The sequence below is a fragment of the Myxine glutinosa genome, chromosome 6 (genome assembly GCF_964187855.1).
Source record: "Myxine glutinosa chromosome 6, kmMyxGlut1.1, whole genome shotgun sequence".
In the NCBI taxonomy this organism is placed as follows: domain Eukaryota; kingdom Metazoa; phylum Chordata; class Myxini; order Myxiniformes; family Myxinidae; genus Myxine; species Myxine glutinosa.
Genome location: NC_136266.1, coordinates 154532471 through 154547898, shown reverse-complemented (window position 1 = coordinate 154547898; position 15428 = coordinate 154532471). Strand labels below are relative to the sequence as shown.

The 15428-nt window shown below is 42.6% G+C and overlaps 1 protein-coding gene across 1 annotated transcript in view; it reads right to left on the bottom strand.

Annotated features, from left to right (window-relative positions):
- LOC137428902 (putative E3 ubiquitin-protein ligase HECTD4) overlaps nt 1-15428 on the bottom strand; it is a 139413-nt gene that overhangs the window by 37525 nt on the left and 86460 nt on the right. The window contains exons 16-19 of the mRNA XM_068118762.2: nt 14801-15286; nt 13250-13574; nt 7582-7955; nt 3641-4484 (exon numbers count right to left, since the gene is read on the bottom strand). Of these exons, the coding sequence (XP_067974863.2) occupies nt 3641-4484; nt 7582-7955; nt 13250-13574; nt 14801-15286 (2029 nt within the window). The remainder of the gene's footprint in view (nt 1-3640; nt 4485-7581; nt 7956-13249; nt 13575-14800; nt 15287-15428) is intronic.

The following is a 15428-nucleotide window of genomic DNA, read 5'->3' as shown; positions in this document are numbered from 1 at the left end:
GTGTGTGTCCATTATCATGTCCTTAAAAACAGTAATTTCCTGTTTGGAATGATTTTCAATTTTGTTTGACTGCCAGACTGGCAGACAGAGTAAATATGTTATTTCACTCCTCTGTGCGCATGTGCGGTTGGGATGAACTCAGAGACAAAGTATTATTACACGGTAAATTTGTCTTCCGATTCATATGCCGATTTATATTCAAAATATAGCATTCAATAAGTTGTTCCTCGATCATGAATTGACGTCTGTGGACAGACTGAGAGACCGACAGACATGAACCAATTGCTTAACCCTGCTTTTTGCTTCGCGTGTGTGGGGTAATAAATATTAAATTGTTAAAAAAAAAAAAGGAGACATAATAAAAGTAAATATTAAGAAAAAACAATTGTAAAAAGGTGAGATTTTAGGGGAGACTTGAAAACCACAATTGATGAGTCTGTGTAAATTTTAATGACAAATTAGTCCGAATAAGCTAAAAATAAAATTAATCTGAATAGTGATCATAACAGGAGAATAAAGTAAGCATTTAAATTAATGTAAAGAGTGGGAAATAGAATTATCGACAGAAGAACAGGAAACAAAAACAAAAACAACAGAGCTTTAAATAAGATGATTATATACAAAGTGGAAAACAGGAATGAGTATAAAATATTTTAAAACTACACATAGCAAAGCGAGGAGGAAAAAGGAGGAAAATAGAGAGAAGAGGTCATTGCTTCATCAAAATCTTACTTTCCACGACAGTGAGCTAATATTCTCTTTTGTCAAACTTGTATTCAGTTTTGAAATGTCTCTCGACGTAGACTGACATTTGCCTCGAAAAAGTCATATTCCTCCAATAATTACTAGTCTGTGGCTGTATATAATAGACAGGTTAGATTAAATTTTTAATATCTGGACACAAATACAAATTTAAATAACTATAGTGTAGAGATATTTGTATAGATATACAATGTATAGATATTTAAATTTTCATCTTTGTGGGGGAGTGTGCAATAGCTCAATAAAGGCCATAGACATCATCTATATTCACATGTAGTTTTACAACTTGTTATCCCATATTAAGTGTTTATCTAATATAACCCTGACAAATCTCATCCCCATGCCCCCTCCCAAATTTCTGCAAAGTGCATATGATCTACTAATAACCCACTTCTGGTGAAATTCACAAAAAAGGCTCACTACTCCTCTCCACTCATTTGTTCCTCTTTTGTCTCATTTGTGGAACCAGCCTCCTTAGTCTGTTCGATCATGCTTTCACCTCAAACACCTGAAGATGGCTGTTCACCACCACTTTAGGTGAAGCCCCCATCTATATTCATGATCTTTTCTGAAATACTCCTCAAATACACCCCTTATTTTCCAGGGTATTGTGGTTTCTCCCCAGTTCCTTTCTGTCTTTTCTTTCCATTTCAGCTTCATCCCCGGTTTTACATTCTTCCTCTTGCATTGGACTAAGGGGGCTTATGTATTTGGTCTTGTCGGTCTGTGCGTCTGCCACCATATCTCGGAGATGATGAATCAAGGAATTCAAATACTTTACTCATAATGGGAAGAAGGCTGATCAGCTTTGAGTTGGGTGGATCCGATTTCTCCCCAGAGCCTTTAAATGCAAGTACAACCAAAGCCAATTTCCAGCAAGGTGGTAAAACTGATTTTGAAAGGCATAGGTTGTACAGTTTTGCGAGAATAGGGGACAATTCTGGCAAGCACATCTTCAGGCCAATTGCAGGGATACGATCTGGTCCAGTAGCTTTTGGAATGTCCAGTCCTTGGATAATTTCCCCAACTTTCTGAGGAGTGATAATGACGGTGTATATATTAATGTCCACACGGGAGGGACAAGTCGGCAATGATTGATTTTGGTCATCAAGTGTGGAGTTTGCAGCAAAACGCTCAGCAAAGAAGTTGCCTTTATCAATGTTTGAGGTAAGGACTTCAGGACCATTGAAAAGAACAGGGACTGTTGATCGATTTTGGTTGAGGACACCGTTAGCAACTCTCAAAAAGTCTCTGGAGCCTAGGTGTTGTGTTAAAATAAAGTTACAAAATTGGACATAGCTTCAGCTAGAATTTTCTTGAAGTGGTTATTAGCAAGTTGAAAAAGATGATGAGCTTCACTCGACTCAACTCCGTGGTACTGATGAGAGAAGTGATTTCGATGAGAGATAGCAGCAGCACAAGCAGGAGTGAACTAAGGCTGGGAGCGAGGTATCACTTGATAGGTCCGAGCAGGAATGAATAAGTCTGATATTTGTAGACCTCTGCAGGCACTGTGCAAAAGTACAGAGCTCATGCGAAGGAGAATCAAATCTATGGAAGACATAGCCTGGTGCATAGAGAGAGGTGGATGATACCTCACTATTAAGGTGGGATTCACAAAAGGCAAGTAATCAGGAGAGTTTAATTGTATGAAGGACTGGATGGCAGAGAAGTTTCCCCGAACCTCTCTAATGTTTGCAAGGTAGACACTAAGCGGTTTCATTTTGGACTTGGTTATTGGTTCCATTGTTGCCGGAACTCTAAATACAGGTTGATATCCGGTTTCCTTGGATAATATAGTCATAGTCATAAAGAAAGGAAAAATGGGCAAGAGGGGGAAACTCAGTTAAAGCTTCAAAAAACTGATCTAATACCACAGAGGACAAAAAGAGGAGGCCATACAAACCCTTTATCGTAGCCGTAGCAGGGGGCACTCAAATGGCCTCGGGAGAGCAACCAGAGGTAGATGCATGGGGCCCCATCAATGTATGTCCATGACAGTACACCTACCCTGGCATTTCACAACTGTTGATGGATTAGCCTCTCAATGCATTCCCACAGAGTTTGGGATCCTGTACTATCGGGCGGCCCTATTGAGTGGTAGGTCAATGAATGTCGATCAAGGCTCAGTAGATGGTGAAAAATAGCAGAAATTAAGGCCCCAGAGCACAGATATAACCAGCCCTTTGCTCTGAAATAAAACATGAGAATCCAGTTTCTTGACGGTGCAAGTGGAACTGGGAGAGGTAAACTCGTCCATGTCATGGCAACAGGAGCTACCTATATTGGTGGTAGACTGCTGGCAAAGACTCACGAGTTCTCCACATTGCGGTTTTAAATCAGAGTTGTCCTTCTCTTAGGCAGACTGCCAATCAAGGCTAACAAGCTTCACCTACCCGGAGCAAGCATGGTTTGAAGGCGTCGGACAACCACTTTTCACACCTATTTAATCGTGGGGTCCAACAGTGAGGGGTTGGGTACAACAGCGGTCATTTGAGTTTAAAAAAGGGGTCGGCGCAAGAAGCAGGGGTTGGCATACAAAAGGTTCCATGAGCCTCCATGTTTCCTTGTCGTATACAAAAAGAGGAGAAAAAAAAAAAAACGTCATGTCCCTCCCTCCCCCACACCAAGTCTCATCCATCTGCATCTGTCTGTCAAATTGGGGGGGCAGAGGTAGGTGGAAGGCCTAGGGGTGGAGAATGGTGAAAGGCCACGAGGTGAAGATGTGCTTTCTGTAATGAATATTTATATACATATGCAAGAAAATGCAAAGAGCGCACACACGTATGAACTCGCACGTGGTTTTAAAGTTATGTCATCTTACATTCTTGCACCATAGGATTAAAATTGACACATCTGAGTCCCTTAATAGCCTTACCATGCAGAGAGGTCAAACATGGCTCCTCCAGTTCTCCTGGCTCTGGTATCAAGTCATGAGCATGTAGTCGTGAGGCTGGTACATTGAGGCGTCGGGATAGGCGTTCTACCAATATCACTACTGCAACATCTCGCCTCAAAGTTAATACTTGTTCCTCTTTAGTTGGATTTTGTATCTTCACGTAGGTTTCGGGAGCAACAACATGCCATAAAACCCGTCGGAGTCGAAGTTGCGTGTCAAAACCACATGATGCTAGGCCCAGAGATGTGACTCGTGGTTGTGAGGCTGCAAGGCATGAGACAGCCTGCAAGAACTGTGGCAATGTGAGACAAAGTTCAGATGATGGAGAATGAGGGGGTTGTTTGTGGCAGGCATGGAAAGAGGTGCTATGTTTGTTTTCAGGATCTTTTATTTGAGCAGGGAGTTTTGATCCTTGATTACGACCAGTGGGATGTGACGTTGAGTCCATCATTTCTGGTTGTACTTTTGGTGTTTGTTTTTTTCTGCTTTGATTATCGACTCTGAACTGATGATTTGATTCTGTGTTCAAGGTTTGAACTACATGCAATGAACCAGAGTCCTTGACTTGAGTCTGCAACATTTCTTCTCCTTCTTGAGCTTGAACACAGTCCTTGAAGTTTAGATCCAAGGTTGTAAGCTGGAAGTTTGATTCCTGATCTTTATTTCTTGCCCTCCGTTTATCATCTTTATTTCGGATTCTAGATCGATACTTGGGAGAAACATATGGTGAGGCTGATGAGGGAGATGAAGAGGGAGAAGGAGAAGACCGAAGAGCGATAGAGGGATGCGCTCGTGGAAGGATGACTCCAAATTCCTGTAGAAGCTGTGGTTGGAACAAGGGAAGAAACAATTAAAATATCTTTAAAATCTTTGTCCCTTTTTATGATGCACAATTGTTATGATGCATAATGATCACCTTTTATTGAACTTTGTTATCTACATTACAAACTTATCTTTAAGTATTTAATTTAACTGTTTCTTCTTACCTACGATTCAATATTTTGTAAATGTTCCCTGGGTGGTGAAATTTTTATTCATGGACATGTACCAAGCAATTAGGTTGGAGCCAGCCTAGTAATAAATAAATTAGCAATACGTTATTAAACTACAAACACACAACAATCCAGATGAAAAATATCATACCTGCTTGAATTATAAAACCAGTAAATTAGGAAGCATTATGCTTGATACTTGAACATATGTTTGCTCAGGAATGAATCATATCTCAACTCGGTAATTAACGTGTTATAATCACGCAATTCTTAGGAGGATTCATAGGTGGATACTTTGAGTTAGGGAAGGACTCTGTTACATACACTGAAACATGCAAATGTATTGTTACGTGGAAATGGCGGGATGGGGGGAGGGTTGGAGAAGGGAGGGAGGGGAAAGGATCCATAGCGAGACCATTGCATTGTAAGTGTAGTATGGTCCGTTGAGTTTCGAGTAGCTGTTAGTTTGACATACTGTATGTAACAGTGACCTGTCAAGTTAAGTCGTTTGTTACACGTGACGCTGAGAAGGCAGTGCATGCAATTTATAGACATGTTAGATTGTAATATGTAGGCGTGAACACGATGTGGTAGGGGGGGCTAGTACATAAGAACTTCTCATGAGAGACTTCGAGAACTTCTCATCTGTCTGGCCAGTATCTGTCAGCCATGGTGGCATAATGTGCCGTGGAGTCGGTTGTGCCATCCTGACATTATTTTTAGAGGCGCCACCCCTGTGGGCAGCACGGCCAGAGCAGAGAAGTCTGCCCAGGAGGAGGGGAGAACCAGATAGAGACCACGCTTGAAGGGGGGATCGAGAGAGACCATTACATTAGACGAAGAAGAAGTGGCCTCGTTGTTGAAGGAGATCACAAAAGCCTCGTGTGGAAGGACAGGGAAAACTGTTGGAGTGGGCCAAGTGTGGCTTTGTATTGGATTGACCGGAGCTGGGTTTACTCTGTGTAGGTGGAGCATGGAGGAAAAGGACGAAGGTGGTCACGGGGCCTGGTGGAAGAGGTGGATCACCACAAATTCCACACCATACACCATCTTAATCGTGCTCGTTTTGGCTTCGGAGAGATATCGCCTCACCCCTGGATCCCGAAGCGATCTATTTTGAGCCTGGGGTTCACCCTGCACAACAGATAAGGGAAGTCTTGCCTACAATTGTTTTGTTGCATGAGTGTGATCTGTGGCACCTAGTGGGTTAGTTTGTTAATTGTTTTATTTTCAATCATTGCACATAAGTTTGAATATTCCCATTTACCTCTTTGTGTCCATTTGACTCGCATGGTTCATTCGGTTTTTGTTTATAACGTCTTGTTACCCTCTTCACTGTTTATTTTACAAATAAACTCTTTAAAAGGGTATGGAAACCTGTTTCGGTTAATCTGTTTCCGTGTCCGTGAGCCACCATTATTTCGGCCCAATTGAAGCTCCTTGGAGAACAGTAACGTTCGAATGAATGAAAAAAATGCAGAACAATGACTAATGAAAGATCGTTCAGTCCATCTTCTGAGTCGAAATCGGTGCTGAGGTTCCTGCTTTAACGGGAGCTTCAGACGTGACAGTATATTACAACCAATGTGGAATTGTAAAGTCTATGGAGGGTCAGAAATTCAGTGCGACCACACAAGAGGAGCTGGCATCCTGGGCTTTTCTTGAGAACCCAGTCCTGGTGCCAGAAAGGAATGATGTCACATACCAAGTCAAGACTACAGACCATTGCTCAACGTCAGAGCACCAATGAAAATGGTGCAGACTAAACCTCAGAGTGGGAGCACTTTCTGCTAGCTAAGACACACTGGGTGGCACAGGTATAGACAGAAATGACAGAGGCAAGGGTTGTGGCAGATAAGTGGGGAGGAAGATGTAGAATGGCAGGAGAGCAGTGACGAGGAGCAGTGCAGACTGGAAGAAGAGTTGACCAACAACTTCTCATCCCAAAATATGAAGGAAAATAACTTCCTCAAAAATGTAGACCTGTTACATGCCCATCAACAATGTAAGCCTCTTAACAGAAATCATCACAGTATCACCATTTAACAAAACAAAAATGCCGAAATGCAAGACAAAGGATGCTGGAGAAGATGATATGGAACAACTGATAAAGCCACCCTTGAAAACTGTAAAAAAGGAGGCACCAAGCTTTCAACAACAGGGATTGATGACAAGAAAGCACTTAATAGCATTCTACACTAGTGGATCACACAATGCATAAAACTGTACCAGATCCACACCAAAAGAATTGGCCTAATGAAAAATGCATTGGAACGATGGAGCACAAAGAACGACACCACATCACCTTGAAGGAACCATTCAAAAACATTTAAGCTATCTTCCAGGGAATAGTGTCACACTTCCCCCTCCCGCTTCTGCTCCGCCTGGCTTTGTACCCCTCAAACAAGATGATTAATGACAAAAGACATGGATACAATGCAACCTCCAACACAATAAATGTTACACACCTCTTGTAGATGGATCACCAAAATCTTAATCATGCTAAACAATGAAAAACTACAGAACAACAAAAACAGGTAAAGCCGTACTCCCAAGACAATGAAATTTTGGACAAGATAAATTATGGACAAGATGTGGAATTATTTAGGTAATATGAAATTTATTATGTAGTATTTATACAGTATATGAAATTATTTATAGACAAGACAAATGAGGAAGGCAAACTTAGAAGGTATGAGAAGAGAGTTGGGTGCTTTAGATTGGGAAAAGCTAACATGTGGGCAATCTGCACCAGAGAAATGGTCATCCTTCAGGGAGAAATTGTGTGGAGTGCATAGTCGGTACATTCTGCGTAAGTGTAGAGGTAGAGGCAAAAATAGACCAGGGTGGGCTGTATGAAGGCAAGCAATGTTATTAAGAACAAGAGTGAGAATTGCATCACTGAGAATTCCTCATTGGTTTTCTCACCTGGTTTACGTATTCCTCCAATGAGTTTTCAGGTGGTTTTACCGCCGCCAGAAATAATGGCACAAGGTTTGAATCACGTGGCTCTATAAGTTGTTCTTTTCTCAAAGACAACCCTTCTCCAGTATGTAAACACTTTGCCATCAGTTTTCTCGAATGCATGGCAGGTTGATCATATTCACCATCACTGCAACTCTCTACTTTGATCTCATGACTGGTATTCTTGACCACCAAATTCTCACATTTGACCCCAAGCCTATAAAACGTTTTCATATAGCTCTCAGATTCAACTCTCATGTTCTTACAACCATTGCCAAAAGCTCCAGTCATGAATATCTGTGTAAACGCATTTTGAGCATCTTGAGAGAGTTCACTTCCTATGGTGAGACAAGAGTAGGAGTTTGAGAGGGAAACAAGGGAAAGGCTAAAAGAGATACAAGGGGAGATAAATATTAAGATTACTATGCATTTCAAAAGATATATAAAACAAGAAGACGTCATGCAGAGCATGATACTTGCAAAATCCACCCCCTCCCGCCAAATAAAGTTGCCATGGACACAATAAATTGTCCATTTCATTAAGATTAAAATTGACGATCTTAATCAAAGCTCGGGTCAATCGGATGAAAATGGATGATTTTGGAAGTTTGACCTTTGACCTCAAAAATAGTTGGTTTTCCCAATTTAATGACTCGATATGCAAATGCTGTTCAATTTTCATGTCAATCGGATGAAAAATAGCAATTTTAGAAATTTGACCTCAAGATGACATTTGACCTCAAAATCAAGAGGCTTTTTCTTTATGACCAACTCCACCATCTGGTGAAGTTGCGTGAAGATCAGTTTAAAATTGTGACCTGTAGGCGATTGACAGTCAGACAGAATAATGCACAAGACCAACCAATATACATGAAAAATCTTCGAGCACGGAGGTAATGAGCATTTTTATGAGTGAAACGAAGCATCCTAACCTACCAACAACAACAACAACATGCATTTTAAGGCCATTTTCCCTGCTAGAGCGGGGGTTAGCCTTGCGGTCCCCATGACAATCTTCTCCATTTTGCCCTATTTTCTGCATCTCTCCTTGTTAACCCCCTTGCCCGCATTTCTTCTTCCACCATCTTTAGCCAAGTCTTTCTCGGTCTTCCCCGTCCTCTACTTCCTTCTACATTCATTTCCATCACTCTTCTCAACCAGTCACTTTCATCCTTCCTCAACACATGACCAAACCATCTCAACCTGTTCCTCTTCACAGCATCAATCACAGGCTCCATTCCCATCATCTTTCACAATTCATCATTTGTCTTCCTCTCTCTCAACGATACTCCGCACATCCACCGAACCATTCGCATATCCACCATTTCCAGCCTTCGTTGCTGCTCTACGTTCACTACCCATGTCTCGCTCCCATAAATCATAACACTTCTCAGACGTGCAGCATACACCTTTCCCTTCAGCTTCAACGACACTCCCCTTCTCATCAGCACGCTACTCAGTTCCTGAAACTTCTTCCATGCACATCTCACTCGAGCAACCGTTGCCGAGTCTGATCCACCTTCTCCATTCAGCATGTTTCCGAGGTAGCAAAATGTTTTCACACCTTCCAGCTTCATGCCGTCTCCAAGATCCCACTCAACATTTCCTCCATCTGCAGCTCCCTCTTTGCACACCTTACATTTGAATGTAGCTGCCACACTCGTTGATGACCCTCTCAGACCACTACATTTTTGATGAACCCACTCAGCGCGCATTGTACATTGAATGGAGTTCACTCCGACACCCTTCCTGCACACAGCACATGGCCACTTCCCAGGTCTTTCCACCTCACCACATGCTTTACCACTTGCCATCACCTTCGTCTTTCCGATATTTACCTTCAGACCTTTTGTCTCCATACATTCCTTTCACTTGTTCATCTTTTCCTTCAGTCCATCCATACTTTCCGCAATCAACACCAGATCATCTGCATACAACAACTCCCATGGTAAACCCTCCTTTACGTTCTGAGCCAGCACCTCCATCACAGCTACAAATAGTAGTGGACTTAGTACCGACCCCTGATGCACTCCCACCTTCACCTCAAACGCACCACTGTTCCCGTCCTTCGTCCTTACAGCTGTGCGCGCTCTTTTGTACATTGCCATCACTACTCTGATCAACCATTCCTCCACTCCTAACTTCCTCAATGCCCATGTCAATACTTGACGTGGAACCCTATCGAATGCTTTCTCCAGATTAACAAACCCAAGAAACAACTTCCTCCTCTTCTCCATGTACTTCTCCTGCAACTGCCTCACAATAAAGAGCGCGTCTGTCGTTCCTCTTCCTGGCATAAATCCAAACTGCATTTCGTCGATCTCCACCTTCTTCCTTATCCTCCTCTCCAACACCCTTTCCAATACCTTCATTCCATGCTCCCAATAACTTTATCGCTCGATACGAGCCACACTCCAGAGGGTCACCTTTCCCCTTGTATAGAGGGACGAGGGTACTCAGTTCCCAATCCACTGGAATGCGGCCTTCTTTCACCACCAGATTACAGATCTCTGTCATTCTCTTCACACCCCAACTTCCTGCTGCCTTCAACATATCTCCCACAACTCCCGTCGGCCCTCCCGCTTTTCTACTCTTCATTGCTTTTATCGCTTCCTCAACTTCCTTCTCGGTTATCTTCTCTGCCGGTCCTAAAACTGGGTTACTCTCTATGTTGCCATCCCATTCATTCTCTTTATTCAACAGCATTCCCATATATCTTTTCCATCTTCCTTTAATTCCATCTGGGTCCACAACGATTTGTCCCACTTCATCCTTCAAGCAACTCACCCCCATCACATCACACCTCTCTTTCGCTATCTGCTTTGCAATCCTGAATACCGCTCTCTGACCCTCTTCTGAATCCAAGCGTGCTCCGAACATTTTCCTACATGCCTCCTGCGCCTTTGCTACCTCTTCCTTTGCAGCCTTCTTGGCTGCCTTATAACTTTCATGCTCTGCTTTTTCTGCTCCCGTACCCTTCACCTTCTGCCACTCCTTGAACTTCTTCCTCTTCTCGTCAATCCTCTTTCCAACTTCATGATCCCACCACCATGGTTCCGAGTGCCTCAGTGATCCTTTTGTCCATCCACATACCTCACCAACGGCTCCCAACAGACTATCTTTCATTGACATCCAACCACTTTCAAGCTCAACCACATCATCCTCTGCCCTACTCAGTCTCTCTTTTAATGCCTCCCTTACTGTCACCTCTTGCAACCTCCACACCTTCATTCTCGGTTGGTACTTCACCCGCCGAGCTCTCCTCGCACCTTTCACCCTTATGTCGCAGACAACCAAGTGGTGCTGTGAAACAGCCTCCTCCCCCGGGATCACCTTTGTGTCCCGGAGGTGCCCCCTATCTCGCCTACGCACCATCAGGTAGTCAACGGTTGTCGTCGACCCACCTGACGTGTATGTAACAAGCTTATTATCCTCTTTCTGGAACTGATTATTACAAATCAACAAATCAGCTCCATCAGCAAACTCCAAAATCCTTTCACCTTCTCTTTCACCTTTCATCCTAACCTGCCCTTCTTATGTAATTGTTGCATCTGAGTGGAAAGAAAACCTTGGCGAAAGTGTATTGTCATGAACTTTTTGCATCTTACAATAATTCACCAAATGTCCGTCTGTCTGTTCGAAGGTACCGTAAAAACTTCTGAACCGATCGCAAAGATATTTTGGGTGGGTAATCCTGGGACTCCTGGGAGTAAAATAGGCTATTTAGTTTTCCCAATTTCAGCTTTGGTCTCCAGCATTTTCAGGTATTCCCGCATAACATTCGCGTTCGCATAACGTTCATTGTGACGATGTTCTCATTGTGATGATCTTACTATAATTCATCAAATGTCTGTCTGTCTGTCTGTCTGTCTGTCTGTCCGAAGGTACCGTAAAAACTGCTGAACCGATCTCAACGATATTTTGGGTGGATAATCCTGGGATCTCCAGGGGTAAAATAGGCTATTTAGTTTTCCCAATTTCAGCTTTAGTCTCCAGCATTCTCAGGTTTGGACTCAAGCATAACATTCACGTTCGCATAACGTTCATTGTGACGATGTTCTCATTGTGACGATGTATGTGTTCACGGTAGTGTTTGACGTGACGGTGTGAACGTAATTTCGTAATATTTTTCGTTTCGTAATCCTTTCATGAACGTTTAATGTTTAATGAACGTTTAATGCCCTTCGATGTCCGGGGCCGCACGCGTGCTACATTGGACGGGCCAGCGTGTACCACCTTGCCCTTCGCCGTCAGGCTCGCGTAAACCGCTGAGCCCCATCTGTGATGGGGACTGGGGCTTGAGACAGTGTCCCACGAACGAGGAATTCCCAGGAAGCGCGAGTCATCAGCTCGCGTTGATCAAGTCCCAGCCCTTTGTACACACCGCCCGTTGCTACTACCGATCGGACGGTTTGATGAGATCCTCGGATCAGTCCCTGCACGGGCCGTTCTCGGCTTGTGCTGGTGCACCGAAAAGATGAGCGAACTTGACTGTCTAGATGAAGTAAAAGTCGTAACAAGGTTTCCGTCAGTGAACCTGCGGAAGGATCATTATCGGGACAACATGAGAGCGAGCGAGACGCGAGATGTACATGGTACGTGATCGTCCATGTACTGTTTAGGCATGTACTGTTTAGATTTTGATGATTTGCGTGTGATATGATTTAACGGATGTATGTATGAATCGTTTATAATAAAAAAGCCTTCAATTTCTGATATTTTACCTTTTCATTTGGGCTTCCCAATTGAAGCCCCGCCCATAGGGTGGGTGCCGTTGCTAGTTAGTAGAAAGGAGATTTACAAGGGTTTGAGTATGATAGAACCACCTTTAGAGGCAATTTTCCCCGCAGGGCAGGGGTTGGCCTTTTTTGGGCACCGTGATCCCCTTTTTGAAGCAATGTTTTATGGCCGGATGCCCTTCCTTCCACCAACCCTGTTAGTCGCCTCTTTCGACACATAGGGAATTACCATTGAACTGGTACTCAATTTGCCGACCTCAGAAGGATGACAGGCTGAGCCAACCCCTTGGCATTAATTCGACGATCGACCGGGATTCAAACTCAGGATCCTAGGATCCCAAGCCGGCACCCTAACCGCTAAGCCAACACCAGGTTTGGCTTGAGTATGATACATTTGACAAATTAGAACATCATGGATGCCATGAATATGGGGTGGGTTTATCTGTAACTCCGATGATGCATTAACATTGTTGGTTAACTACAACACAGAAAGCCAATGATAGCAATCCTTCCCCATCCAATGTATAATGCTGAACACATGTCACGTGACCATCTCTTCAGCTTAACAAAGAATGGTCTTCTCAATATATCAAACATTATTTAATGGGAGCGAAATGAAACATCCACTTCCTGAATGGGTACACATTATTTTAATACTCGTTTCAATGTTGTGCAACAGTGGGACAAATATCTCCAATATTATTGGGACTCTAAGGAAAAATGCTTTTTTGCTTGTACTTTTACTACTACAATTTATTTTAAAAATGATATTGCTTTTAGATAAATAGTTTTGCCTTCATCCAGTCTTTATTTTTTTCTCTTCTCTCTTCTAAATAACAGCTTTCAGGTTTACTTATATAAGAAGTCATACAAGGGGCAAACAAGTATCTTACCTTGAAGCAATTTGCAATTTAAGTATTTATCAAGGTGAGAAGGACTGGGAAGAGTGGGTGGATCAGAGAGATCAGCTGGTACGTGGTAAACCTGGATGCCTCTTTTGACGGCTACTCGCTCAGCCTTTTGCTTTCTTGCACATGCTCCGTGAGCTTCATCGGATTCATCACTATTGTTTTCAACATCCTCCGCACATAACCCCTCTCCATCCAAACATGTTTTTTGCCTTTCCCACCCATTTTCATTGATCTTTAAAATGCCCAGTAGTTCTGGATGGCGGGGAAGAGTTTCAGCAAGAACTGGTGCATTAGCCAACACTCGAACCTGCAAACCAGTGAAACAAATAAGACATGTTAGACAATAAAGGGATCCAGTGACATTATTTTCAGGGTAATTCATCTTAGTAATGTTGACTTATTCATATTTGATTGCAAAAGTAAAAGTGAGGTATATGATTGTTTTTTTTTTGTAAGCCACACACCTACCCATCCCCATAGTCAGTTTTTACTGCAGAAGTGGTAACAATGAGTTACCACTCCTGCAGTGAGCAACAAAACTGTTGAATTTTTTTTTCTTTTGTATACTGAATCGAGGCTCGTGAAAGAGCTAAACTGAACCCGCATCTTACCAAAATAACTTATGTCTGGCTTCAAACTCAAGGACAAATGTCAAATCTGCAAAAAGACAAATTACCTATTGCCGCCACAGCCCGACAGTATTGGTGCTGATAATCTGATAAATGACATTCCAGCACCAACCAATATCATTCAATTGATATGACTGGTATGATCAGCTAATTGGGTTGATTCCTACCAGATATGTTGTCTTCCTTGAGTCACGAGCTGGTTTACTTAAGTAGGAGGCAGTAAGTGCTGCTAGGATCACCATGAAGCTTCTATTGAGTGAAGAAAATGCTAACCTATCTGACCCACACAAAGCTGTGCTTGTAATGGCTGTTCATAGCAGCAATGGCTTGGGCCATTGGACGGTTTCAACAACTACCGAGTTGATGTTGTCAGTCGATTATGAGACGTACTTGGTGCTATTAACATTGTTAGTAAGTTTGCGAGCCAAAAGCCTAAATTCAGTTGTGGCAAAATAGGCTCGACAAATAACTTTTTTGTTGTAAAATTGGGCATTTGGTGATGCAAGTCGAGAAGAACTACCTTCCGAGTGTGAACGAGAGGGGCACGACCTGACGAGGGAATTGCGCGTGACTGAATGTGTTAGAGTATGTACACGCTGTTCTGTTTCCCATAGGTCTCTCCTATCTCAATTCACTCATGACATCTGTGCCTAAATTTTCCTTGCACAAATAATAATTCAATGGCTGTGATTACAGTGATAAAACGTTGTGCAGTGAAATTGCCAAGAAGGCACACGATTGTGATGAGCAGAGAAAAGAACCCTATTTGCTGTTCGTCTAAACCTGTCCTTAGTACCAGCAGGCAATCTGTCAAAACCTTGCAATTTTTTCAAATAACATGAAGGCCTGAAGGCCTTTCGCTCTTGTCACGTATCATCCTTGACAACAATATCAATACTCTTACCTCTAAAACAGCTTCCCAGCTCATCTTGCTTTTGTCATGCTTCCCATTGTGATCATCTGAGGCATTTTGAGTTGCTGAAAATGAACTCCAGCATCTTTCCACTGAACTAGAAGAGTCAACAGATGAAGTGGTGAAAGACGTTGAGGTTGTAGCAGTGACTATTGAGTTTCCTGAGGTGATGAAAGTTGGTGGCAATGAGTCAGGAAATGAGCCAGCAGGGTGTGTAGGAGATGAGGTTGCTGGTGAAGAAGGAGAACTGGGCATGGAGTCAGAGTCAAGACTGAAATCCTCAGATGGAGCATGAGGCGCAATGTTTGAAGGCGGGACACTGACAGGGAGCGAAGCAGAACTGATGTTTCGAGCATCAGGAGGAGGCATATCAATGGGATCATTATTTTCTGGAGTAGAAATTTGTGGATGGAATTTTGGAATGAAATGTGGAAAATAGGATTCAGATTTCTTCACATTTGCCTCCCTCCATGGTATCTGCAAAAAACCCCACCCCCAAAACAAAGCATTTACTCTGTTCTCCATCACATTTATATTATCCACTCACACATTTGTAATATATAATATGTGTATATATATATATATATATATATATATATATATATATATATATATATAT